This window comes from Bombus terrestris, chromosome 7 (genome assembly GCF_910591885.1).
Source record: "Bombus terrestris chromosome 7, iyBomTerr1.2, whole genome shotgun sequence".
In the NCBI taxonomy this organism is placed as follows: Eukaryota; Metazoa; Arthropoda; class Insecta; order Hymenoptera; family Apidae; genus Bombus; species Bombus terrestris.
This window is the reverse complement of record NC_063275.1, coordinates 9,078,797-9,106,184: the sequence shown is the minus strand read 5'-3', so window position 1 is coordinate 9,106,184 and position 27,388 is coordinate 9,078,797. Positions and strand designations below refer to the sequence as shown.

At 31.9% G+C, this 27,388-nt stretch overlaps 1 protein-coding gene across 17 annotated transcripts in view; it reads left to right on the top strand.

The window, feature by feature from the left end:
* The window catches only part of LOC100645374 (protein cycle), a 120,727-nt gene that overhangs the window by 90,377 nt on the left and 2,962 nt on the right, over nucleotides 1–27,388 (top strand). For 12 of the 17 annotated variants that reach the window (XM_048407459.1, XM_048407457.1, XM_048407461.1 and 9 more), the window contains 9 exons: nucleotides 3,527–3,619; nucleotides 5,310–5,427; nucleotides 12,406–12,588; nucleotides 17,072–17,312; nucleotides 19,312–19,450; nucleotides 23,493–23,611; nucleotides 23,702–23,784; nucleotides 25,105–25,265; nucleotides 26,836–26,983. In XM_048407459.1, coding sequence (XP_048263416.1) covers nucleotides 3,527–3,619; nucleotides 5,310–5,427; nucleotides 12,406–12,588; nucleotides 17,072–17,312; nucleotides 19,312–19,450; nucleotides 23,493–23,611; nucleotides 23,702–23,784; nucleotides 25,105–25,265; nucleotides 26,836–26,983 — 1,285 coding nt within the window. Of the gene's footprint in view, nucleotides 1–3,526; nucleotides 3,620–5,309; nucleotides 5,428–12,405; nucleotides 12,589–17,071; nucleotides 17,313–19,311; nucleotides 19,451–23,492; nucleotides 23,612–23,701; nucleotides 23,785–23,891; nucleotides 24,112–25,104; nucleotides 25,266–25,777; nucleotides 27,022–27,388 lie in introns of those variants that run through there. The other 5 variants (XM_048407456.1, XM_048407464.1, XM_048407465.1 and 2 more) reach the window with 5 other exon arrangements.

Genomic DNA, 27,388 nt, shown 5'->3' with positions numbered 1-27,388 from the left:
TTTATTTTCATTTTATTCAAAAATATCAATTGTGTAACAAAGAAATTGCTATAGAAAATTATTACAGAAAACAATTATTGTGCAGTTTTTAAATGTTACGACTAAACAAATTCTTTTCGTCAACTCGGATATCTTTTTTACTTTATCTTAGTTTATATGTTATTTTTATTTTGTTAGTATTTTATACGTTATTTCTTTCTTAAATGTTGTACTGAAACTCAGTTGCTGTTATTGTTTTCGAAATTTAAAGTTTTAAGAAAGTTGGTGGGGAAATTTGTACAGAATCTTTTATGCTATTTTCAATAGAAATCATGCAAACAGCAAACGATATGTCAATGATTACAATGATAATGAGAATTGAATCACAATAATGATCCATTTTTTCAATAATTTTTTTAATTAAATTATGGAAACACATCTGACCTCAATAGCAAATTTTATCGTTAATCTACTAAATTGTATACTTCATACTTCTAATAGGTAAGTTATGTAATGTGTTAATATATGTCTGGAAACGATGCCATGATTTTTTAATAAAATGGAACAAAAGCTGAGTAATCAATTTTGATCAGATAAACTGCTAGATGAGTAAACCCTGCGTTCAAATTTCTTCGAGTGAAGTAACATTTTTTGTTTTATTATTTATACGGCTATTGTCACATTTAGTAACATCTATTTGAAATATTTTGTTACTCTATATAATTAAGGAACTATGATGGCGAATACTCTCTGTAAAAATAAATATGTTCTGCATTCAGAATTATTTTATTAATGTTCAGAATAACGTGACACGTTGAATATGTACAAATAGTATGAATAGACACATTACGTCATTTAATAATACCATTTGAGAAAAAATGAATGGTATGTGTGGTTAGTACAAAATTGTTTATTAGCAGATACATTAGATTACAGCAAGACTTTCATCTCTCCTGATACGGTAGAATGAATTTGTTACACAACCTAATATAATTACGTTAAAATGTAATTTTAATCTCAACTTAGGTCTTCCTGTATTGAATCACATCAAACGCAAATAACCTTTAATTCCAACGTTCGTTTCAACATTCTTCACTCCACTAACCAAACTAATATCGCGAACAATTACTTACTACAACCATTAACGAGAAAAAATAAAACAAGGCAGACTAGGTTTAGCAAGAAACAATCGGTTGAAATTGATCAGACATCCGGTACGACGTGTACAACTTTTGCTTGTTACCCTGAAAGCTCGACGCGCATGGATCCTTATCGAATGATCGCGATAGCGCGAGAGCAGCAGCGCGTCAATGTTCGTATGCGTATCGTCAATCTCCTTGGCAGGTAAGCCAGCCAGACTAAGTGCGTTGTCGTTGCGTAATCGACATTTGCGAAGCCTGTGTGACGATATATCTTCGGTTCTATACAACATTCATTAACATCCGTACGCCCCTATGTACTTAAACCAGTCCATTCGCCGTTACGGGATTTACACAATTTACATGCGATCGAATTTCACGTTTGCGATCAGGATGAGTCGCCTCGGGTATCCTGGTGATCCATTTGAACCTATTCGATTTTCAGATTGGCTTTTACCATCGAGTCAAGAATAGATACTGTTAATTGCTACATATCGTGTATTTGTTTATTTAACCAGCTGTATTAGACATCGAATAATGTATGTGGCATAGTAGAAGGATGAAACATTTGCAGGGGAAATCTTACAACTATGTAAAATAGTTTTACTTTCGAATCTTCTTCCCGTAACCTTTAGCAAATTTCATTGATTGATTACTAACATTGCAACAACACGATTAACCAACGTGGTCTCAAGTTAGAAAAATCTTAAAGCTTCTTAACTCAGGAATGTATCATTTTAAACCTTTTTCAAAGTTAGCTACTAACGAAAGATGTCATTGAATGTACTCATTTATTTAATCTCTTCACGTCAGATGATATCTATTTGTTCATAGGAGAATGAGGGATATTCCCATGGAAAATTCGATAATCATGTAATTTTATTAATTTTATTTTTGAGTTTTTCCATAGAAAATGTTGTCGGTTCCTGAATTTATTTTACGCACCAGTCAATCACAAGTACAGTGTCAAATTAGCAAACTCACCGTACGGTTTTTAGTTCGGAGATGTCTCCTTTCAGTATGAATTACATACTTATTTTCAATGTGTATATATTCGCGTAATTTACATCTTAATTTCTTTGGTACAAATTTTATGTTTTAGTCGTTGATAGTGCAAGTATTGGCTATTAATTGTTTAATTTATTAGACAAGTTTCTGTTAGAAAACGATTCAGACGACACAAGTTATTTACATATTCGCAAATTATTGTTCATTACGTGCCAAGGTATTGGTCAAAAAGCCATAAATAAACAGTAAAAAGGTTTATTTAAATGACACTGACGAGATTCCTTCTCAGAGGTGATTTTAAGGAATTAGAATTTATTAAAAGATTGATGGATTTTTAATAAAACAAATACCCAAGGACATGTTAACTATATATTGAATGAAACATTATTATGTAGATGTAAAAGTAACATGATTTATATATCCATTTATTTATTTATTTCATTTTACCTACCTTTCTTTTTTCTATTGCGATGCTAGACGATTAAATTGTTTTACTTACTTCAAGGTTCTCTTATCTTATAATTTTCAATTTTACTACCAACTACTCAGTGCATCTTCATCTTCTTCAAATTCAAGTTACGTTGTATAATCGATAAACTGCGTAAAAGGAAAAAATAGTTTTTACATTTATCATAATAGAGCAAAATGCAAGTAAAGTAAATATGTGTTATAATATTTAAAAAGAGAAATAAATCTCTATTTGGATACAATAGCATTCATAAAAATATGAATTTATAGAAACATCTGTGATTCACGTATAATATATAGAATTCATAAGAAAATATATTTTTATAAAATGCTGTTGATTAAATGAATAAATGTTGATTAAATGTTGATTAAATAAATGTTGATTAAATTGATAAAATGCTGTTGATTATTATTATCAGATGTATAGATTTTCCTATAGGTTTATTAATATGCAAAAAAATAATATACACTTTTTACGTAAAATTGAAATATAGAGGTAAAACGTTAGAAAATATAAAAAAATGTCTAAAGTTTAAAAAAGAAACAGCAAAAAATAAAAATTTTACATGAAAGCTAAATAATTGTCTGAACTCGTAACAATTAAAATCGATACGAGCAAAAGAAAAATATTTGTATTCTCAAAGTATATCATTTCAACAATCTCTCCAATCTTACATTACTTTATTTTTATCTTACAGAAGAAAATTTGCTACATAATTTACGAAACACTTCTCCATTTGTAGAGTTCATTATAGTTAGAACATTTATCAAATTACTAATTCGTTGATTGATTTTTTCAAGCCCAGAAAATTGAAATAACTTCAAACAATTATCAATAACAGTATCCATCGATTTCCTATGACATTCATTGCATAATCGCAATTAATATTTGATCCAGGTGACGTAATCAAAGGCGCCTTCTCTTGTTTCAGGCTGCGGAGGGTTTTGTCTTCGTGGTGGGCTGTGATCGTGGAAGAATTCTTTATGTATCCGAGTCTGTTTTGCAGACACTCAATTATTCTCAGGTATCCAGTCTCTGTTTCTTTCGATGCGCTGGTAATAAAACACGAGTAATAAAATAAATTTCTTCAAGCGTTATATTTAAAATAGAAATGGTATACCTAGTAATAAAATAAATCTATTCTCTGTTATCTGTAAATTGTGCAATATAATACTGTTCGTAACGAGAATTTTAGCATATATGTTCTCTCATTATTCGCGACAATTAGAAAGAATCTACAATTGTAATTTTATCCACATTATTTTCAGTATAAAAATTAAATTCCTGAGCGGCTCCAAATCCCTACTGGCTCACCAGGAATTTTTCCAAACTATCTATATTCTATAACAAGGCTATCTTTATTAAAATACCATTCCAACAAATTTCACAGTAAAGTTAACATATTTGAAAAGTGCATTAAAATTAAGAACGCAAATAGGATTGATGATACTAAGAATGTTGGAAAATTACTTTAAAAGCAAAATGGGAATTACTTTAAAAGTAAACCAAGGAACTCAGAAAATGTTAACTTAGTCTATAAATTGAAATAACATGATTGCGAAAATATAATCTCTTTCTTCTTATTTATTTGAATACTTTCGTTGAATATTTACGTTTATACACATAGTGCTATAAAATGGTTGTTATTACTTCATATTTATATTATATATAATAAGTTATACTATATTGCGCAACTACAGTGTACGAAAGGTACCATGTACATGTCGGGTAACATTGAAAGTAAATAGAAAAAAATCTAGAAGCTTGCTAAATTTAAAATCTCACTAAACTTTTTAAAAATGTATCAAAATAAACGATTTTTCCTTATTACATTATTTTATTATACAGGGTGGTTGGTAATTGGTGGTACAAGCGGAAAGGGGGTGATTCTACGCGAAAAAAGAAGTCGAAAATATAGAATAAGAATTTTTCGTTTGAGGCTTTGTTTTCGAGAAAATCGACTTTGAATTTTCGCTCGGTACGCGTTATAACGGATCTCACTGTAGATCGTTGTCTCGATGGATATTATCGCAGTTTAAGTTTATTTTTGCCGTAACGGAAAATTAGGAATACATAATGAAATAATATGAAGTAATCATGAAGTTTATTATTACAAAAATTGCTGAAAATGTTGCCCATTCTGCTGAGCACATACTTCTACTCTTCTAATTAAATTTCTATGAACACTTTCTAACACATTGGAAGTGTTTATCAACATAACGTCAATCGAGACAACGATCTACTGTGAGATCCGTTATAACGAGACGCGATAAAGTGCAGACGTACCGAGCGAAAATTCAAAGTCGATTTTCTCGAAAACAAAGCCTCAAACGAAAAATTCTTATTCTATATTTTCGACTTCTTTTTTCGCGTAGAATCACCCCCTTTCCGCTTGTACCACCAGTTACCAACCACCCTGTATATATGCTTGTAAAATGTGATTGAAAAATATTATGTAGAAAAATTTTTTGCATTTACATGTACAAGATGTAATACATTTTCTATATAGATAGTCCTTTTATAGGATGTACAAACAGTTTTGTGAATGATTATACGTCCATGGTTTCTTAAACAAAATCAATTGCAATTCTTTTCTTCCTTTTACCTGGACCTCGGGGATGAAACAATTAGTAAAATGTACAGTTTGATACCATGAAAATTTTAAATATAGAAAGATTGTATATTTTAGAAATGAATTTTTTATGTCTGCACAGGGTGACCTGTTGGGTCAAAGTTGGTTCGATATCCTGCATCCAAAAGATGTTGCCAAGGTAAAGGAGCAGTTGTCCTCTTCGGATCTTAGTCCACGCGAACGATTAATAGATGCCAAAAGTACGTACTAATATTACACGATTTGTCTGTGTCCACACGTGTTGACTGTTAAATAATCTGTTGACTTTATTTTAAAATCCTCCGTATTTTTATCTAGTAAAAATTACTTATTATAACTTGTATCATATATTTGAAAAGTATTTTCTCACGTAGAATTTGGATAATTTAATCAAGAGAAATTTACAATAGTGATATAGATTAATAACAAGTATCCTCTTAACCTGCCAGTATTTAAAAATACAAAGTTTCTTAAGATAATAGTGTGCCGTTTAGTAACGTTAAAAGGTAAAAATTATTAGGTAGAATAATCCAAGAGATTAGCCTTCATTGTAAGAGCAATTTAATAATACCTGGTTTGATGCGTTTATAATTTTATGATAGGTTTAACAGCTTAATCATACACTTCTTTTAAACGCTCCTTTTAGTTTAACGTTTCCAATAAATTGGTAGATCACGACTTCTAACACGCTTGCTATTATTTATAACGATCCATTGTTGCAATTCTCCATAAACAAAAGTACAAAAGTTACAATGGTTTTATTATTATCAGTAATATCTCTCTAACATTTGATTAAGCTTTTACCGATCAAATCATTTTGATAAAATCAAGTGAAACAAGTAGCAAATGTCTGAAATGCGTTTTTAAATCTTCCATTTATAACGTTTATGTCTGAATTTACAACCTGCAATCGATGATCAATACCACTTATTCTGCTATAGAACAATTACCAATTCGACGAACTCAATTTACACATTTTTATCGTGGTCAATAAATTCATAAAAGAGAAGCTGAAAGTGTACAAAATCTATTTCAAACAATTAATTGTTGAAAAACCAAAATATTTTAAAAGAATTCAGCAATAAATGGCAAAAATAGATTATTCAATAAAACGTTAATTTTAGGAAAATATCATTTATACGACCTGCTTAAAGGTCTACTGATCCGTTCGATAAATTATAGAATTATAAAATATATATATCAAATATAAATTATAGAATACAGAAAACGACGTTACAAACATTATCTTTTGAAATAGAACCTTAGTTGTTATTGTTTCTATAAATATGCAAAACTGCAACAATCAGGAACATTTTAGAGAAATAAGAAGCACGTTAAAGGCGAGAAAGTAATGCTCCTTCAAAAATACCATAATCCTGACGAAATGGTTTTTATCAGTCAGCTACATGCGTCGACTTTCCCTTCACGAATCCATTAATTATGACACCTTTCGACATTCCCTCGGTCGGTTCCAGGACCGTTAAGTACTTGTTGCTCGTCAATGCGAGTTACATTCTGATAAATGTCAGTCGTTCGGCAGCATCTGCCTGTCGATAAACATCTTCGAATTAGCGCCGCGAGATAAGCGGCTTACGAAAGAAACTCGTTTAAAGGAGAGAAAAGCGGTACTGCTTATGTGCGGCCAGGATCTCGAGGATGTTACATGCTGGTACGATTTACGCGCGGAGGACTTAGAGACGAGGTCTCACGGTCGTTAATCATAGATGCTTGTTGCAAAGGAATTAATAAACCGGAGACTGAGCTGGAAAATGGTCGGCATCGCGCATTCGCTGACACTTTTGATGGCTAATTGATCAAGTGTCGAAGCGTCATTATAACGGTAACACCGTAAGAATGCCGGTAATTGCAAGATTTGTATGCAAATGACACGCGAGTATCTGCCATCCATTGCATTTCGAATAAAGATTCGAATAAAGTAATTGGTCGAAATTATGTATATATACGTGTGTGCGTGTGCCTTGGTTTTGCAATATTCCTGCTTATGGTAGCTTGACTTTATTGTTGAAGAATAAAATAACGCAAGAAATTTATACAAAGCCAAATACTGAAGATTCTAAGTTTGTAACATTTTAATTTATAAGAAAATTCTGTAATCGTATTTGTTAGATTCCTTCATAATAAACATAAGGTAACAAAAATGGAATTCATGAGATCAAACATAGTAAATCAAATTAACGATAAGATAAAATTTCTTCTTCTTTCGATTTCGGTCCATGAACTGTGTAAATTCTCAAAAATTCCGTACACTCTCATCAAATTCACCCTCATCAATCGTATGTCGATCCAATTGTCATTTATATATTTCTTATTATATGTATAAATACTATATATTTTCCCTCATATTTCTCATAACAGTATGTGTAAGTAAGCAAAAATGATTTTCATTGTTATTTCGCTTAGATTCTTTTGCTTTAATTTTTCTATTCATCAACTTTTGTCTTTTACTGTTATTGTTAGAGAATTATACAGTAATTTATGAACAATGGAGTTCCAAAGAAAATCTTTTACATGCCCTTTTAGCCCTGTATAATTGTGTCGCAAAGTGTACGAACATAATCTCCTGCTTACAACTAAATATCAAAGCGGAAATAAGAGGTAACAACTTTTTCAATATAATATAAATAGAGAGCGTTGATATACACTTTTCGCCAAAAAGATAGCCCAGGTGTGCTATCATTAATTTCTCAATGACGCGTGTAAAGTTTTTTATTTGTAACGTATATCAAAACATTATGAGTTCAGAATATGCAACTTACTGGAAATAAGTCATAATGTCATAGATGATTGTATACAGGGTGGTTGGTAACTGATGGTACAAGCGGAAAGGGAGTGATTCTACACGAAAAAAGAAGTCGAAAATATAGAATAAGAATTTTTCGTTTGAGGCTTTGTTTTCGAGAAAATCGACTTTGAATTTTCACTCGGTACGCGTGCACTTTATCACGTCCCGTTATAACGGATCTCACTGTAGATCGTTGTCTCGATTGACGTTATGTTGATAAACACTTCCAATGTGTTAGAAGTGTTCATAGAAATTTAATTAGAAGAGCAGAAGTATGTGTTCGGCAGAATGGGCAACATTTTCAGCAATTTTTGTGATAATAAATTTCATGATTACTTCATATTATTTCATTATGTATTCCTAATTTTCCGTTATGGCAAAAACAAACTTAAACTGCGATAATAGCCATCGAGACAACGATCTACAGTGAGATCCGTTATAACGAGACGTGATAAATGAACATTTGTTTATGTCGTTACATTTGTTTATGTTTGTGACAATAATTTTATATAATGAAGCTTAGGTATAGGTAATAATAGAGAGTTAAATAATCAATTTGAAATCTTAGAACTTTTCGTAGTCTTTATTATTCTATGTAATCTTTTGCCTGTTGTTTAGATTAAAGATCATTTAGTCCGGTGATTATATAAATTATTCAAATAGATTATTTCAACGAATATGTAAGGGTAATTATTCAAACCAATCAAATATAATGTGCATAATTGTTACCATATACATTACACACATTTAGAGGAAAAGTACAATTTTAAAGCTTAAAGTTCAAATGTAGCTAATGTTAAAAAATTAGAACTAGAACTTTCAACACAATTTACTTAATTCGCTGTTTTTTCTTATGGATCCTTTTTTCAAAAAGCTATTCTGTTATTTTCTCTGTTATAATTTACATTTATAATGAACTAGAATCGTGAATCATGCCTATACGTTAGATTAGACAAAATGAGGCAAACTATTTTTTTTAACTATTTTTACAATATTTTCATGTCGCAATAACTACAAATTTGTAGTAATACCTACTTGGTATAGTTTTATAAAATTCAAAGTAAAGAAATTTAAAAGTAACCAGTTGCGTATTAAAAATTTTCAAATTGTCTCGTGAACGAAAGAAAGCAACACCTCTATGAGGAAGGGAGAGACGCAGATAGAAAAAAGAGAAGAGCAAGAAAGGATGACAGCAGATCAAATTATAGAGGAAAGAAGAAAGAGAGAAGCAGAAGAGAGGGGGAGGAGAATAAGGGAATCCAAATATAACATACACTACAGAAATATAGCCAAAGAAAAATGACCAAAGTACCTAGAAGGGAGGATGAAGTGGAAGGACAAAAGAATACTGGCAAGATTCAGATGTGGAAACGAGACCAAAGCAAGGGAATACTGGAAGGAAGAGGGAGGAAAAAGATGCAGACTATGTAAAAGGAAAGAAGAGGACATGTAATAGAAGAATGTGAAATAATGGTAGGACCAAAGAACATAGGAAAAACGCTAAATGAGACGGCAGAAGGTTCAACAGAACTGAAAGCAATAACAGAGAAGAGAAGGGCAAACGACAGAAAGGATGCACAGCAAGGAGACTAAAGCCCAAAGTTGCAATAGTTTCTAGTCATTAGTGGTTAATTTGCAGTTTCTAGTTTTAGTTTTTAGAGATAGAATAATTAAGGGAGTGCGATAGAATAGAGTGGAAAAGAGGGGAGGTAGACATACAAGAAGAGAAATAGACATAAGAGATGTAAAACCGAAAATTCGTCCAAAGCCGAAAGGCACGGACTAAGCAATAATAAATAAAAATAAATAATAAGCAACACCTCTAATTATTTTCAAATTGTAGAGGAACATTCTTAAGAAAGGGAATTAGCTGGTTGGAGTATAACACCATTACGGTTTAACAAGAGATTAATTTTATGACTATGATGCATACGATGTATTATGGAAAGTGAGGAATACGGCTTGACTAAAGAAAAGGTTGTATACAACGTTAATGCGGTTACAATGCGCGTTAACCACATAATACTCAAGCACGAACGTCAACAATATAGATATTTAGACAGTCGTGATACTTTTATGACTGTGAATTGCAGACTATATTACATGTTATTGTGTATTGTATCGGCAAAAGCTTTTCTGCTTCTGTATGGATATCATCTACTTTATAAAAGTTTTCATTTAAATATGTATAGAGGTTTATGTATAGAGAATGGTTGGTCGGAGAGGTTTAATAACGATATAGTTCGTTATTGAAACCGTCGAGTATATTTAAAATAATTAAATAAATTAATATACAGACAATATTCGCTAAAACGCTCGTACTAACGGATTCGCTAAGACAGTGTATAAGTCGCAAAATAAGATCGCTAATGACTAGTTAATCATATCGCTGATAATTCGTTGATAACTGAACTCTTTTCGATTGCGTCCAATTATTTATACTGATCGGTGGAGAGCCGGAAAATTCGAATTCGCCTGCGTTCGACGGTTGCACGTAGCGGCGAAATTGTTTTGCCCGGAGTTTATTTACCATTATATCATGTGTATCCTAACGATATTAATATTCCGAGGCAAAAATTTACTTTAAGTTTATTTCTAGCTGAAGCTAGTGCTTAGGTCTAATGGATAGTGTTTTCTTAGCCTGCGGATCTGGTCCGACGTATTAAGTAATTTAGTAATTAGGGGGTTTCGATATTTGTTTACTCTTATGATATATCTATTACCACATTTTGTTATTTCTTCTTTGACTGTGGGTATCTTGAGGTCGCGATGTATTGCTTCGTTGGTAACATACCAGGGTGCATCTATTAGGGATCTTAGCGTTTTCAATTGGAAGCGTTGAAGTATTTCAATGTTGGAATTACTTGCTGTTTCCCATAGTTGGATTCCGTAGGTCCAGATAGGTTTTATTATGGTCTTATAGAGCGTAATTTTGCTCTGCGTGCTCAAGTTGGAACGTCGGCCAATGAGCCAGTAGAATTTTTTAAGTTTAGCCTTGAGTTGTTTCGATTTGTCTATGATGCGTTGTTACCATGCCAATCTCCAAAATAACAACATGATTTGAATTGTCCTCTAGCTCATGTGTCGCTACATATATATACCTGTATGTGATACATGGACATTTATTTAATAATAAATTTCAATATCAGAATTTTTAATCAAATTCGAATTAAACTTTTTACTATATAGCATAAATTTGAAAAATAAAAAGTTTAGAAATTTTACAAGTGTTCAAATAATAAAAAGAAATATTTCTACATAAAACTACATCGTCATTTAAAAAGCAATGTATATATATTTATTGAAAAAATTATTATTCGAAACATAGCAATGCTGTATCAGTATAATGTCTTCACATCAGAGAGCATCTCACATTTTTGTAATTTATAGGAAAATTAGGTAGAACATAGCAATAGAATGTAGTAATAAAAAGAATTAAAGTTTGAATAATTAACACGCACATTAAAACAAAACATACTAACACAAAACCAAAGTTATATTCGCAGAATTTTACATGATAAACGTTGTAAGCTTAAAATTTGGAAACACTGTAGACAACCCCCCTAACACCAACCCTAACCCAACCCACCCACGGCCCCCACCCATCTTTCGGCCTTTCGGGTGTGGATTAATATGCATTTACCTATCGACTTAATATTTGCTTATATGAATCACGTCTTCGAACTTTACACTTCTTCTTTCTGTCAAGGCCGATTTAGCTACAAATATGCGACACGCATCATGCACACGTAATATTTCCCCTCGGGAAATTATGCGAAGAACTTGATATTTGCACGCGTCAATACGATCGCGAATAGAAAAAGGAAACGAAAGCAGCTTTATATTTTTGAAAACGGATTTTATCATTCTCTGTAACACAGTCACCGAAATTTTGATATAATTATATTCAAAAATATAATGTTTCACAGAATTTAAATAAAATACTAACAGGTACGTGTTCGTTATCGCATCTTCGTTTAAATAGAATTAATTTTTTCTTTATATAGTCTTCTTTAATCTCTTTTATACGTTTTGCTCATAAAAACAGTTATATGTTTTTCTTCGTGAAATTGATTAAACTGAAGAAAATGTCGAAATCTGTTTTTGAATAACTTGCAAACATGAATACAGTAAAATTATTTGGAAAGATAAAATCATTACCTGAACAAATTTTAATTGAGTGAGACACGAAGTAAATACCTAAATCGCTAATTTTAATTCTTTGACAGGATAATAAAATAACGAGGAATTCAGAATGAACACTATGTTTCGCGATTGCCTTTTTCTATCTTTCTCAAACTATTTTCTAAATTTGCCTTTTGAACAAAGTACAATATTAGACAAATGAATTAGCATTAAAGAATAATATATTCAAGTTTGTTTAACATTGTTTTAGCGATGTTACCGGTGAAAACTGATGTGCCTCAGGGTGTATCGAGATTATGTCCTGGTGCACGAAGATCTTTTTTCTGTAGAATGAAACGAAAAGTCGAAGGGGTTCGTTGCAGTGAATTACAAGTGAAAGAGGAGACTGATACTGCTGGCGGATGTCATCGACGAAAAAAGCAACAAAATGTCGGTAAGTATTTATGCATTATAAGGTGCTATAAAATAATTAAATTACAATTACTAAACGTATATTCTTTTTTGCAATTAATCAGGAATATATCGGGGGACTTGTGCAAAATTTACGTTGTCCTTCATCAAAGTAAAATAATAATTATACGTGCCAACTTATTTCTTACACTTCAATCCAATTTTATGCTACTATTTATTTTACTTTATTTTTATTTATAAACATGGTAAGGTATGTTTCTATTTACACGTACATATATTTATACACTCAAAATTGATAACTCTGAAAGTAAAAGACCACAACAATTTTGAAAAACCTATTCGTACAGAATTGTATCAGGTCTGTAAGTATGAAACCGGAATTTGTCTATAGATGGCCCTAGCTGATAATGTAGTTATCACTAAACTGCGTCATTGATGCCAAAAGTCTTTGTTGACATCTCACAAACATTTTCGACTCAGAACAATACAAGTTTCATACAATAGCATAGTTTGTAATAGCGTTGAACATGTCGAATTTTGTGCCTGGAAACTACGATTTGCGGACAGGATTGATTTTCTGTTACCATTTGAAGAAAACTGCAGAATCGCATCGAATGCTTGTCGAAGCTTACGGTGAGCATGCTCTTGGTAAATCACAGTGCTTTGAGTGGTTTAAAAAATTCAGAAGTGGCAATTTTAACGTGAGGAACGAAGAACGTGGATCAGAAGGGTGTGATCTATTACGAGCTGTTAAAACCTGGCGAAACCGTTAATACTGAGCGCTACCGACAACAAATGATCGATTTGAATCAAGCTTTGCGTGAAAAACGACCAGAATATCAAAGAAGGCAACACAAAGTAATTTTGCTTCATGATAATGCACCATCACATACAGCAAAACCGGTGAAGGAAACGATCGAAGCGTTCAGTTGGGAAATACTTTCGCACGCGGCTTACTCACCAGACTTGGCTCCGTCCGATTACTATTTATTTGCATCGATGGGACACGCACTTTCTGACCAGCACTTCACTTCTTACGAAAATGTACGAAAATGCCTCGATGACTGGTTTGCCTCAAGAGAGCGACAGTTTTTTTGGCGTGGCATCCACCAATTGCCAGACAGGTGGGGAAAAATGTATAGCTAACGATGGGCAACTTTGAATAAAATATTTTTAATCATTTTCATACAATAAACGTGTATTTTCTATACAAAAATTCCGGTTTCATATTTACATACCTGGTATACATATACTTCTGGTAATTTTAACAAGAGGATATTTTATTCTTTTACATAAAAAAGAATGAAATATAAAGAAAATCATAATTGCTAAAGATATGTATTGCTGTGAAAGAATGTTAAAAACATATCAGTGAAATATGTAGAGTATCGCTAGTCCTTTGTCATCAGTCCTAACATCTTACGACTTGAATATTTGCCGCCTGATTTATCAAAGGAGAAAAGTAGACAATACTTCAAAGACGGGTAAAAGAATCGTTTTACATACCTTCTCCTTTCATTCTTTTTCACTACTTTATATTTTTAGCCATATACAAATATGTATTCTACTTTTCAAGATTAAGAAATTATGAATTATGTAAAATAAATTAGAAGTATAATAAGTGTAATAGCCAGGAAAACAGAAAGAATCCTTAAAGCGGACATAAGGTATTTTCATATAAATTTCTTCAACTATTTAAGTTCTTATATTCCTTTAACTAAAATATTTATAAATACATATTATTCGTGTTCTTTATACAATTTCTCAAGAGATGTATTTCATTATACAATCTACAGTGAATACAAATTATTCATATATTCCATAATTCCACATACGGGATCATAAACTCAATATATTCTATAATAAAAATTGTTTCTTTCTATCAGTTATAGCACAGTGAAAATAAGATTATATACGTGTAGCTAAAGGAATTGACGATAATTTTAAATATTTAAGAATTTCTATCATATTATTGCTGTTTGCAGGGCAAATATTCTGTTTTTCGTATTCTGGTTTAACACTAATTAAAAGTGATACAAGTATCCATGTTATTATGATTAATACCAAAAATAGAGGTTTTGCATTAGAATTTAACAGTTGTTACGATATTTCTTGTCAAGTTTTTGTTTTACATAATACTTTAATTTACTACTCATGATTAGTTGGCCGTGTACATCTATTTTCATTTTTAAAACAGGCTTTTTAATTACCGAGTGACTTTACTTTTGAAATACATCTACAATTAAAATTAAAAAGGCCGACTTCATTAAATATCATAAACTAGTTTTACTACAAACAATTAGATGCAATTAACCATTTGCATAGAAACAACTAAAATTCATGTCTGTCAAAGTAATTACTTATAACTATAGCTAATTCTTTATTATGCCGTAAAAATGATAACAAAGGTATGTTTTAGAATATAAATTGAAAAAAGAAATCGTAAAATTAGAATAAATAAATAGTTGGTTCATGTTTGTTGGTTCAACTTTCAGGCCATTTTCTCAAAGATCTTATAATGAATGAGGAAGCTATTTGAATAAATACAATCGTAGGAAGATTGACTGAAGGATGTCGTCGTTTTAATGATTCAAATAAACTATCGCGCTATCACTATTCACTCTCCGTGACTTCTGTTTCCTTGAATTTATACATAACGTTTCAGCTTCTCCCAGTTTGCTTTTTTCATATGTTCTGTGGGTATAAGTAAGGAAAGAATATAACTTATATAAATAAGAAAAATATTCAGAAATTATAACAAAAATAAAAAGGACAATATTTCATGGTTACGAAATAATTGATTATTGATTTACTGAACGGAATTAGTAAAGGAGTGGGAAATGGCCATGAAGGGAAAAGAGCGAGAAAGAGAAAGAAGCGACTAGAAAAGGTGAGGAAGGGAGGGGCGCAGATAGAAGCAAGAGAGCAAGAAAGGATGTCTGCATGACAGCAGACCAAATTACAGAAGAAAGAAGAAAGAGAGAAGCAGAAGAGAGGGGAGAGGGCTAAGGGAATCCAAATATAATATACACTACAGAAATATAGCCAAAGAAAAATTACCAAAGTACCTATGATGAAGTGGAAGGATAAAAGAATATTAGCAAGATTCAGATGTGGAAACGAGACCAAAGCAAGGGAATATTGGAAAGAAGAGGAAGAAAAAAGATACAGACTATGTAAAAGGAAAGAAGAAGACCTGAGACATGTAACAGAAGAATATGAAATAACGGGAGGACCAAAGGACATAGGAAAAACGCTAAACGAGACGGCAGAAGGTTTAACAGAATTGAAAGCAATAATAGAGAAGAAAAGGACAAACGACAGGAAGGATGCAGAGCAAGGAGACTAAAGCCCAAAGTTGCAATAGTTTTTAGTCATTAGTGGTTAATTTGTAGTTCCTAATTTTAGTTTTTAGAGATAGAATAATTAAGGGAGTGTAATAGAATAGAGTGGAAAAGAGGGGAGGTAGACATATAAGAAGAGAAATAGACATAAGAGATGTAAAACCAAAAGTTCGTCCAAAGCCAAAAGACACGGACTAAGCAATAATAAATAATAATAAGCAATAATAATAATAAATAATAATAAAGCAATAATAAATAATAATAAGCAATAATAATAATAAATAATAATAAAATAAATACAAAAACAGAACAAATTAAAATTAATACAAGCTTTATAGAGTAATAAGTTTAATTTTTTACCGTTGTCAATTTTATAAATGTGAACGTTAAACATTTTGAAAGCGGGGGGTGTTAATAACTAGTGATTACATTAATTATATTGCATAGTGATAATAATTATTCCCCTCCTATTCGGTATTCTTTTTATAACCTTTTAATAAAGCTTCAAACGACCTATGTTTATATAATATTTTTTCCTTCTTCATAACCACAGATCATATGTTTAATCAAATAAAGTAAAAAAACATCTTGTATATGCCGTTCATCTTTCATTCTTCATAGGAATAATATGCAACTAAGTTTGCAATTATATATTAATAAGAATAAATTTTCTATCAATCTCATGAATCTTTATAAATACTACGAGAATTCAATCTCTTAAGGAAAATGAATTGTCAACTTTACATAACTTTATATCAGTTTGTTCTATTAGTCCTTTGAAAATCATTTTTCGTTAGTCATTAAAATTAGAAACACATGAAACACATCTCTCTAAATGTTTTTATGCAAAGGACTATCTGCGAAAATTGTGAATTAATTTTATCAGAAACAAGAATATCTACCATTTAATTAGTTAATAAATTATGAGGATGTGAAAAAAATTAGACACGAGAGATGTAAAACCGAAAGTTCGTCCAAAGCTGAAAGGCACGGACTAGGCAACAATAAATAAAATAATAAATAAAATTATGAGGATGCAACGCTGCGTGTACGTAACATTAAATATCAAACGAAGATACAGTTGCAAATCGTACAAACTAATAATATTGTATATCGTATATAATAATTCCAATAAATGAATCCTGTCGCATATTTTTACAGACTGGAAATATTGTGTAATACAATGTACTGGATATCTGAAGTCCTGGGCGCCTGCAAAAATCGACCTCGAAGAACACGAAGGTGACGGAGATGGGGAAGCTTGCAATCTGTCGTGTTTAGTAGCAGTTGGTCGGTTACAGTCAACGTTACCTACATCTTTGCCTAAAAAGCCACGTTTGAGACCGATTAAGTTTGTCTCGCGACACGCGATGGATGGCAAATTCCTCTTCGTCGACCAGAGGTAAATGATAATAAATATTTCAACGATAATTCTTATACGTGTACTTTAGAACACTTAACGTATAATACTTAATTTCTTGAAAAATAATTGATGTACTTTTTATATAATTTTTATCCAATTTTTATATGTACTGTATTCAAATTTTGTTTTTTTTTTCTCCGGTTTTAATGTTCTTTCGACATCGGAAATCATTAGCAACACTGTTTAAAATTATAATTTTTAGTACTGTTTTGTTTCGGATAGAAATTGACCGAAACTTATTAAATTTTCATCTGCATTTAAATATACCGTTCATATTGCTTGACAAGTTAACTCGTCAACTCCAACATTTTACACTCCAACATGTAATTGGTATATTGCATTTTTTATTTTCAATATTGAATTTATCAACAAACTTATTTCACATTTGTACGTCATATGTACGAGCATTTCAACCTATATATCGCTTCTAAATACGACTTATAAAATATTATTTGCCTATGATACGAATATTGTTTGGGCTTTATGCTATAAACATGATTTTTTAAATATAACTATTATATAATTAACTTTTTTGTTCATTAATGATATTAAAAACACAATTTTCTTCGCATATTACTCAAAGATATCAATAATTCAACAAAAAGAACATTTATATTCTTTTTAAATTTGTACGTATTCTAAAAATCACACTTACAAGTAGAAAGAATTCTAAAATATGTAACAAATATTGTTTCAAATTTATTCAAAATGATTGCTTCGCTGCAATTTCAAGTTTCTTTCGTCAGTGTACTTTCTTAATTAAAATTTTACGATAAGATTTCGTAAATTTGTATGCACAGGGTATATAAAAAGCAAGTGTAAAAACTATCGTGGCGCGGTTCTGTACACCAGGATGGCTGGAGATTTGTAAAAAGAAGTTTGTAAGGATTATTAAAACTTTAACATCTTTTTCCGAGAAAAGAAGTCATTTACGGCTCATGATTTCTTCGAGACTAAAAATGTAATAATGCATTGCTACGTCGTACCGTCGCGTATCGGTACTTTGGCCTGTACCACCCTACAATTAGAATTCAGCGTTTATTCTGGAAAAAAAATCGTGTAAAAAAAAATATGTAAAAAACCTGGAATTAATAAACAAAGATTAAAAAAAAAAAAAATTTCTTCGAGACTTTTGTTCTTCGCGATGAGTAGAATACACTGCAGTAAAAAAAATGTTGACCTTGAAAATCATGCTCGAGATTAATTTAACACCAGACTCTTTTTCGCAAATCTCCGCCGATCCAGAGGTGTTGAATTAAACGAATGGTGATTTTTAAACTTACTTTTACTTACATATACCAGGTGCATTAATAATAACATCTAAACTATGTATTTGTATACAATAGTTGAAAATTGTAAAGTACAAAAATGCATACAATCTACATAACATATAAAAATATTATATATAGAATATCTAGTGTAACACTTGTTATAAGATTTAATTAGTGAGATACTTATTTACCTAGATTCAACTTAAAAAATTATATTCATCAAAATATGAATTTACATAGGTATCCACAGTCTAATACTAACAATATGATAAAATTCCATTTATCAGAACCCCATTTATTAGAACTCCATTTACTGATACAAAATTTTAATTACCAAGTTAAATTAATTCCTGCAGATTGAGTTCGCTTGTTTGAATGGGAAAATCAGTAAATTATGTATCTAATACATTTCTGTACATTTCTGTAATTGCAATGGCTATAAGCATTGGCACATCATTGTATTTATCATAACATCTGTATGCTGACTAATTAAGTCCAAATGCATTAAATTTCTCATCACGTAGTAGTATCTATGACTACAAAAATTTATTGCTTGGTAGAAACTATGAAAATAGAAAAACGTTTCCTTGGAGAATAAGGGTGTTTGCTCTCCGATGGGTTCAGATAAATAGAGTTATACTATATAGCAATAATGATAACGGTTTAAAGTTTAAATGATCCTAATGATAAATAAGAAACGTTCGCAGGGCCACTTTAGTGTTAGGTTTCCTACCACAAGAGCTACTTGGTACGAGTATGTACGAATATTATCATCACGATGATATCCCTCATCTAGCGGAATCTCATAAAGCTGCTCTTCAAGCATCCGAGTGCGCCACTACGCAAGTAAGTCACCACATTCATGTAACTCTTTCCTATCTGACTCTTTTGCAATGATAATGATCACTATTTGAAATTTTAATTTCCGTTACGTTATCGATGCAGTCGTTATTCCCTGTTACATGCATTCTCAATTGCTACAACTCGATATTTACTCTTCTATCTCCTAATAAATTTTAAATAAAGCACTTAAGGCCAATAGTAAGCGACATTTGATAAAGCTAATAATTAGACTGAAAGTTTCTATGCATTTCCGTGAAATTTAGACATCCAAAAATATGTGTTGGATGAAACAAATCTCTACTTAGGCTTCCACTTTTTTATTTGAGTTTCATAAAAATATAGATTCTTATAAAACTTTGCAGTTCACTAATTATGTATCTAATATATATATATTAGTCCAGAATAAGGCATATAATCGCAAAAATTGAAATGAAACAAACATTTAGTAAAAATAAATTTAAATATAAAATTTTTCTTTCATAGTCAAGATTGAATTAATTCTTGTTAATCATATGGAAGAATGATGACAAAATGTTTTAGACGATATACTACAACAAATTATATTTTGAAACAATATCTCCATATACTAGTAAACTATTACAATTAATAAACCTGTATTAATAAACTATTACACATACAATACAGGGTGGTTGTTTTGGAAGATATGGAAAAACTTTATGAATAAAAGTTGTTCGATATAAAAGGGACTATAATATGGAAGTGATAATTTTTGTACAGCTGGAGGAGTTTCAGAAATTGCAGTATTATCTCCCCTTTTTTTAACGGAATCATATATTTTTTAATACATTAGTCGATCTAGCTAAACATTTTCAACGAAAAAGTATTAACCTATAAATGTAGAGAAACTTGACTATGAAAGACAAAGTCAACGTAAACACAAAAATATCACTCGGCGTTTTCCTTGTCTTCCGTGCGCTAAATTTCACAAATTAAAATATCTGCTAAGCTAATCATTTTTTGACACACATAGATTAATACCTTTTTCTGAAGATTGTCGAGCTAATGTATTAAAAAATATATGATTTCATTTTTAAAATGGACGTGACTTTGAAACGCCTGAAGCTCCTCTAGAACTGCAGAAATGCAAAACAATTATTACTGCTATATTATAGCCTTTTCTATGTTGAATAGCTTTCGTTAATAAAGCTTTTCTATACCTCCAAGTGGAGGTATGGAGGTATGGAGATATTCAAGTGCTAATTTTTATTGCGCCACTATGTATATGTATGTCGGAGATAAAAGGACACCGGGGCCTTCCCTTTGAAATTCTTAGGAAAATCCACAATACTTTAGTCTTTATGATTTAACCCGATTATAATTGTCCGAGATTTATGATAATGAGCTTGGGCTCGAAGAGACAACTAGTAGCCGCGGTCACGGGATGAACGTTTTTACCTAACAGAGGTATGGAGTAATTGTATAGCTCTCCTTAAAAAGAAATAGTTATGGCGGCACTCGACAGTAAACATTCCAACGGTTTCTGTCCTGTGGCTCGCCACACACAGACTCTATTCTTCGGGCAAGATGATTGCCGGATGTCGATACATCTCCATAGTACACGTTCAGCTAGCCTGAGGACCCGTTAGAAATCTTAGGATTTAGTTAACTAAGGTCCTTCAAACGGACAAACAGTCTTTGTCCCATCTACGGGAAAATAGGGGAAATCTATTTTTCTCACGAACGACGCTTCCCGCTAGCAATTTTTCCTCAAGGGCGGCTAGCATCCTTCTCTAACCACCAACATAGGAATTAACCAATTAACAGCAACGTCCGTTTCCCTCACTTTCCGAACGAAGGTTTTCCTCGACGAATCCGATGATCTCGTGCCCTTAGACACACCCCATCATAGTTTTCCTCTGCAGCATCATCTCATCAGCGAGTAAAACAACGTCCTTACGATCAGTGAATACTTCACGTTTTTAACAAAGAGTCCGACTTAGAGTTTGGAGGAAAGTACATTTGCTATGCCGTTGACCGCGGATTCGTTATCGAACCTAAGACCATTGTCATTAGTGTCTAATCACCGCGGTTACTTGCTAATTCTGTAATATCCACACTTGTGCTAATAAACATTACCTCGATTGTATCATATAACAACGATGGCTAGTTCCAATTCATTACACGCCCCTAACCCTAATCATAATGAGAACCCGACATTAGAAGTGGGATCAGTGCCTAATATAATAATGCAAGGGCTTATAATCCTGGTGCGCGAGGTAGTCCAGCCGCTAGTGCAAAAATCGAGTACGGAACCTAGAAATTTAGCTCTACCACTTCTACCCGAAATCGCGGGCGCAGACCCAACTGCATGGTGCTCAACTGTCAACCCCATGATGAAAGGAAATCCTTTATGAGGCAACGAGTTGTTTTCTGCCTTAAATCGTGCTCTAGAGGGACCTGCTGCGAGTTGGCCTACGCAAGTACTGACCGATGAAGACATTACCTGGCCAATGGTCAAAGAACTTTTCACTGCACGTTTTGGTGGCAAAGAAACAGCACCTCGACGTTAATGAAGATAGCCAGGGAACGACCATTGAAGTACAAAACCCCGAGAGCTTACGATATGCGTCTCCATTCCCTTCTGAGGACGAGGTGGCACAAATTAACGATAACCGAAGTAATCAATGCCATCACTCTTTATCTACTGAGTTCACGAGATCAACGCTAACGACTAGCACTTAATACGAGTGACCTCAAGACTGTGGACCAATTTCAAAGTGAAATGAGAGTTTTCTCTTACGAGGAGAGGCCGACGTCTTCATCAGTTAATTCATCGGCGGGCCCTGAAGCTAAACGAATCAAGCCATCAGACTCTCGGATTAAGTGCTATCGCTGTGGTACCCACCGACATAGAAGAACGGAGTGCCACAAGAGAATAAAATCGGAACAGGAGCAGAATATACGAAACCCAGGAGGAAACCGACCAGCCGCATCGTCGAAAGTCTCTTGCTTCAAATGCCATGAGGAGAGACATGTCGCGCTTAATTGTCCGTTATTGCGAAAATGAAACTACGTTTAGCGACTAGTTGTCACTTCGAGCCCAGACTCATTATCACAAATCTCGGACAATTATAACCGGGTTAACCCCTTAACCTACGATTTATGTTCGAGAATTTTGGGAAAACGTAAACAAGCTCGCGCAGCCTTCGAGCCATTTGCACGACTTGTGTAGTACGATGACCCGTACTATGCCCGTAATATTTATGTTTGGTCCGATCATCTGCTACGGGCTATGCCTGTAACATTTATGTTTGGCCCGATCATCGTACTACGGGCTATGTCCGTAGTTGTAGGTTAAGGGGTTAAATCATAAAGACTAAAGTATTGGGGATTTTCCCAAGAATTCCAAAGAGAAGGCCCCGGTGTCCTTTCATTTCCGACATATATATATTTTTTCTTTTTTCAAAAATGATTGACTTTAAGGTTTGAATCTATCTCGAAAACAAGAAGTTCTCTGTTACCAACAATTCTGCTTTCGTAATAACAGTCACCACTGATAAAGAACACTATTTAATTGGTAATGAAACCGCATAGATTTTTTGTATATGATTCCATCGAATACACTTAATAACAATTAGTTTAAGATTCCATCATCATTTGAATAGCGTTTATTGTGGGAGTTTCAAAATACATTTTCTCTTTCCTAATCATTATTTCAAATTTATAATAAACACAATATTTGATAAAATTGAATAAAGAATCATTATCAACAATATCAAAAATAATCCTGAAACACTATCATGGGTGGAGTTACACCTCATGTGAATTCTATTTTAATATTATCGTCTTATAATAATATTAAATATAATAAATATTAATATTATTTGTAACTGCTGCAAACGATAATGTTTCTATTGAATAATAATAAAGGATTTAATTCTTCTGGTATAACTTTATTAATCGTTCAATTTAAAAAAGATTTTCTGCAGTAAACTTCCATCCAAAATAGCTTTTAAAAATTAATTATCGCATCTATGTTTAAGGAGAATGAGAATTTTGCAACAAGAACGATATTTCTGTTTAGATATACAGATTTAGGACCAAAGGTGCGAGTTTCGTGAAGCTTCAATCCGAATGGAAATCTTTCAGAAATCCATGGACCAAAGATATTGAGTACCTAATAGCAAAAAACTCTGTTACTTCGTAAGTTTTAGTATTGGTCTTTTATCATAATGTAATAATTCTATAGCATTCGGATAAAACACTCGAATTAATGAAAATAAACGTATGTAGCTGTGACTCGCGATCGATCACAAACAGTGGAAACAGATCTGAGGATTCCAGTGTTCAAGGCAATTACGACTACTTTACACAAAGTAAGTAAAATATACATAGACACATGTATATTTGATATAATTTTACGTATATGTTTAATAAACATTTAATTCTCGATTTACACGATATATCAATTGCATGATTTCAGTCGGATATTGCTGAAAAAATATGAAAAGATTAATCGGTTCAATGCAGTATTTTAAAATATATTCTCATTGATAAATACGTATATGTATATTGTGTCATATTTCTCTAATAAAAGATGAAGAAGATCATCAAAGAAAGAAACAAGCTTTGAAAACAGTTTCATGTATAAGAATTATATGTAATATATAAATAAATCGTTCACTTTACGTTGAACAATAAAATGCAAAAACCTTGAAACCTATCCTTCCATGTAAATACTAATTTCGATTTACATATGAAAATAATTTATAGTGTAAATCGACGAAATATTTTCACTTTTAGTTCTAAATTCAATTCATAGTTCATAGCAATTGCAGAGTTTGTAACTGCTTATCCTTTGATACAAAAATATTTGAACATTTACTGTAGAAAATTTTTACGAATAAATTATTTTCGTTATATAAATCCTTTCGAAATTTCATTAACGCTGTAACAAGGCACAGTTATCATGATTACATTAACAAAATTTCGAACCAGTTTGAAAATATATATATGAAAGTTACAAGATACCTATTGTTAATATGCACTTGGTAAAAAGAATACAGAATTAACAGTTACTTTAAACATATAATTAATGGCAAAAGTGGTTCTATTAGATATTAAACCCGTCTAAATAATTTTGTAACCTTTGGAAATTGTATGTTTGCAAGAAATATCTTGTAACTTCCACGTATATTTTCGTATTTGTTTTGTACTCCACTAATGCGGACATAATAGTCATATCAGGTTGTATGCCATACAAAATCTTAGACAATGTTCCTATGAATGTTCAAATACTTTCGAAAACCATTATATCTAAATTGGAGATATTTATGCATTTTTTGATGAACAGAAATGAAGAAATGGAACCCATACAAAGAATTATTTTATCTATTAATTCAATAACAAGTACTAGATTTTGGATATTTCATATATTATTCCATATAATGTACAGTAATGAAGTGTATGTTTGCGCTTTTAAATATCCCATAAATGCGTGAACATCCGCAGTCTATTCATAACGAATGGATTCAACTGCATTTATTAGTACAAAGTAAAAAGTATTCGTCGAAGCTGTTATTGTTGTAATTTTTGTAATTTCATATATAACTGTTAATTATACTAATTTAGCACGTTATTGTTCTGTTATTGTTTCTGCTATTTTATAGTCTTAATATTTCAAAAAATAATTTTAGGTAACGGCGGATTAGAGAGATTGATCTCGAGTCACGTAGAGGTAAGTAAAATCGGAAGGCAAATAGCTGAAGAGGTTTTGGATCTTCAAAGACGCGGTGAGGATTCTTCTTCCGGTAGCAGTCCCGGACCAGGACCGGAACCTGCTTTGTTAAGCACCGAGGTAGTTATAACCACAGAAAATGCACCCTCGATTTCTTTGTCATTTAGAAAATGATTATTAACAGAAGAGCAGCGTATAGTAAAAACAATATACATGTATATAGTGTATGTAACATTTTTAATATTCTATCTCTCTATCTTTGCTTATTCTATCTTTGCAGTCATTTTGTTATCTGCAATCATACCTTAAATGACAAAGTTATCATCGACATCTACCAGAGTATATAACCGTATTGAATTTTGTTTACTACAATTTTAAAAGAACGAAAATGAATTTAATTAGAACCTATTTGATATGAAATAATATTAGGAGTATGAATTGGTCTCGAGGGATTTTTTTCACTAAAAGGTTTATTATTTATTTAAAGAAAATCAATGGAGTTACATTAATCAAAATATTTTCCTCCGTTTTCTACAACTTTTGCCCATCTTGCAACTAATGGACACTGCAATGATAGAACGGTTTAGTTTTTGGATTGATCTATTCATTTATGAATTTTACACTTCTTCGAGGTTTGAGAAGTGTGTACTTTCTAGTACTTGCTGCAATGACTGGAAAAGATGGTAGTCCGATGGATCCAGGTCTAGAGGATACGCGAGTTGTGGAAGGACTTCCCATTCGAGCTCCAACAACGTTTGTTTCACTGTTATTGCAACATGTGGTCGTGCATTGTCACGCAACAGAATGACTTTGCGTCGTTTATTTGATATTTGTGGACATTCTTGGCTTAAAGTACGCTTCAAGTTATACAGTTATTGTCGATAACTATTCTCAGTAACAGCTTCACTCGGTTTCGATAGCTCGTAGTCCACACCTTCTTGGTCTTACCAAATAAAGAGTATTACCTTTCGACTGAGAAATTTATAAATTGCCTTTTGCTGCTTTTAAAATTCGATTGTTTGCGCGTCTATTTCTTCTAACATACTAGACATCAAACATAAATATCAACACTTTGCCACATTGTAATTTAACGCACTCGCTGAAACCTACAACTAAAGCGCATTCTTGTTAGTCCCCAAAACTAATTCACACTCCTAATATAATACTAATATTTTATATAATATGTACAATAATAGAAGCTTAAATCAAACCGATTTAATAAAGTAATTAAATGAGAATATTCTAAAATAATACACTTTCATTTATAGAACATTTCCTTGCATACCTTAGACATAAGCGAAATATCGACTTTATTCGGAGTTGCAATAGAAATAATGTTCAAATATACTGTGCATTATGCTATATTTCTATCCAGATCTCAAGGATATTTAACAATATTTTTATTTTAATCTATGGAACTTAATTTTTTACACGGGGAAAGAATTTTTATAAATCGAGTAGTTCTATTTTGAATACATATACATATAACAGCTAAGCGATAATATCATTTGTGTAAGAACAACTAAATTAAAATAAACTTAATTTAATTTATTACGTTTCAACATTAATTGTCTATTTTGTAATATTTTAATAAACGATATTTAAGAGTCAAATAAATATTTTAAGGATTAAATAAAGTATTCAATGTATTTAATGATGTTTTTCTACAATATTTTCTTTTTATTACAAGACACAGATCACTACCACCGCATCGCCAGAGAGAGTGCAAGACATGACGCAGTCGACCAGAGGCAGCAACAACAGCAGCAGTAATCCTACGCCAACATACAACCACATAGCAAACAACTTGCAGCTGAACAGCATCGCGAACGACCAAGGTCATAGCTATTACTGTCTCTAAGGAGTCGTTTTCTTGGTGTGTAGTGTAATTGCCGGATTTACCAAAAAAAAGATCAGGTCGCTCAGAGAAAAGGAGATCAAAAATTTGATCGATCATCCTCAAATGCGAAACAATGGTTTTCTCTGAGCGAAATTGGGTGAGGGGCGTTCGTTCTGATACCTCAAGAATTTTCATATTGAACGTAGTATTTAATAGAAATTTTTAATCCTTAATTTCATACAAAATGAATTAGTTTTATTGCGAATACTTTACCTCGTTATACATCTCACCACTAAGGGTTATTTTGTATTTTAAAACAACTTCGATAAAAGAAAACAAGAATGGTAAAACGATGTTAGCATTAGTGATCTTCCAAAGGTTCGAACATCCAGCAATCAAACCT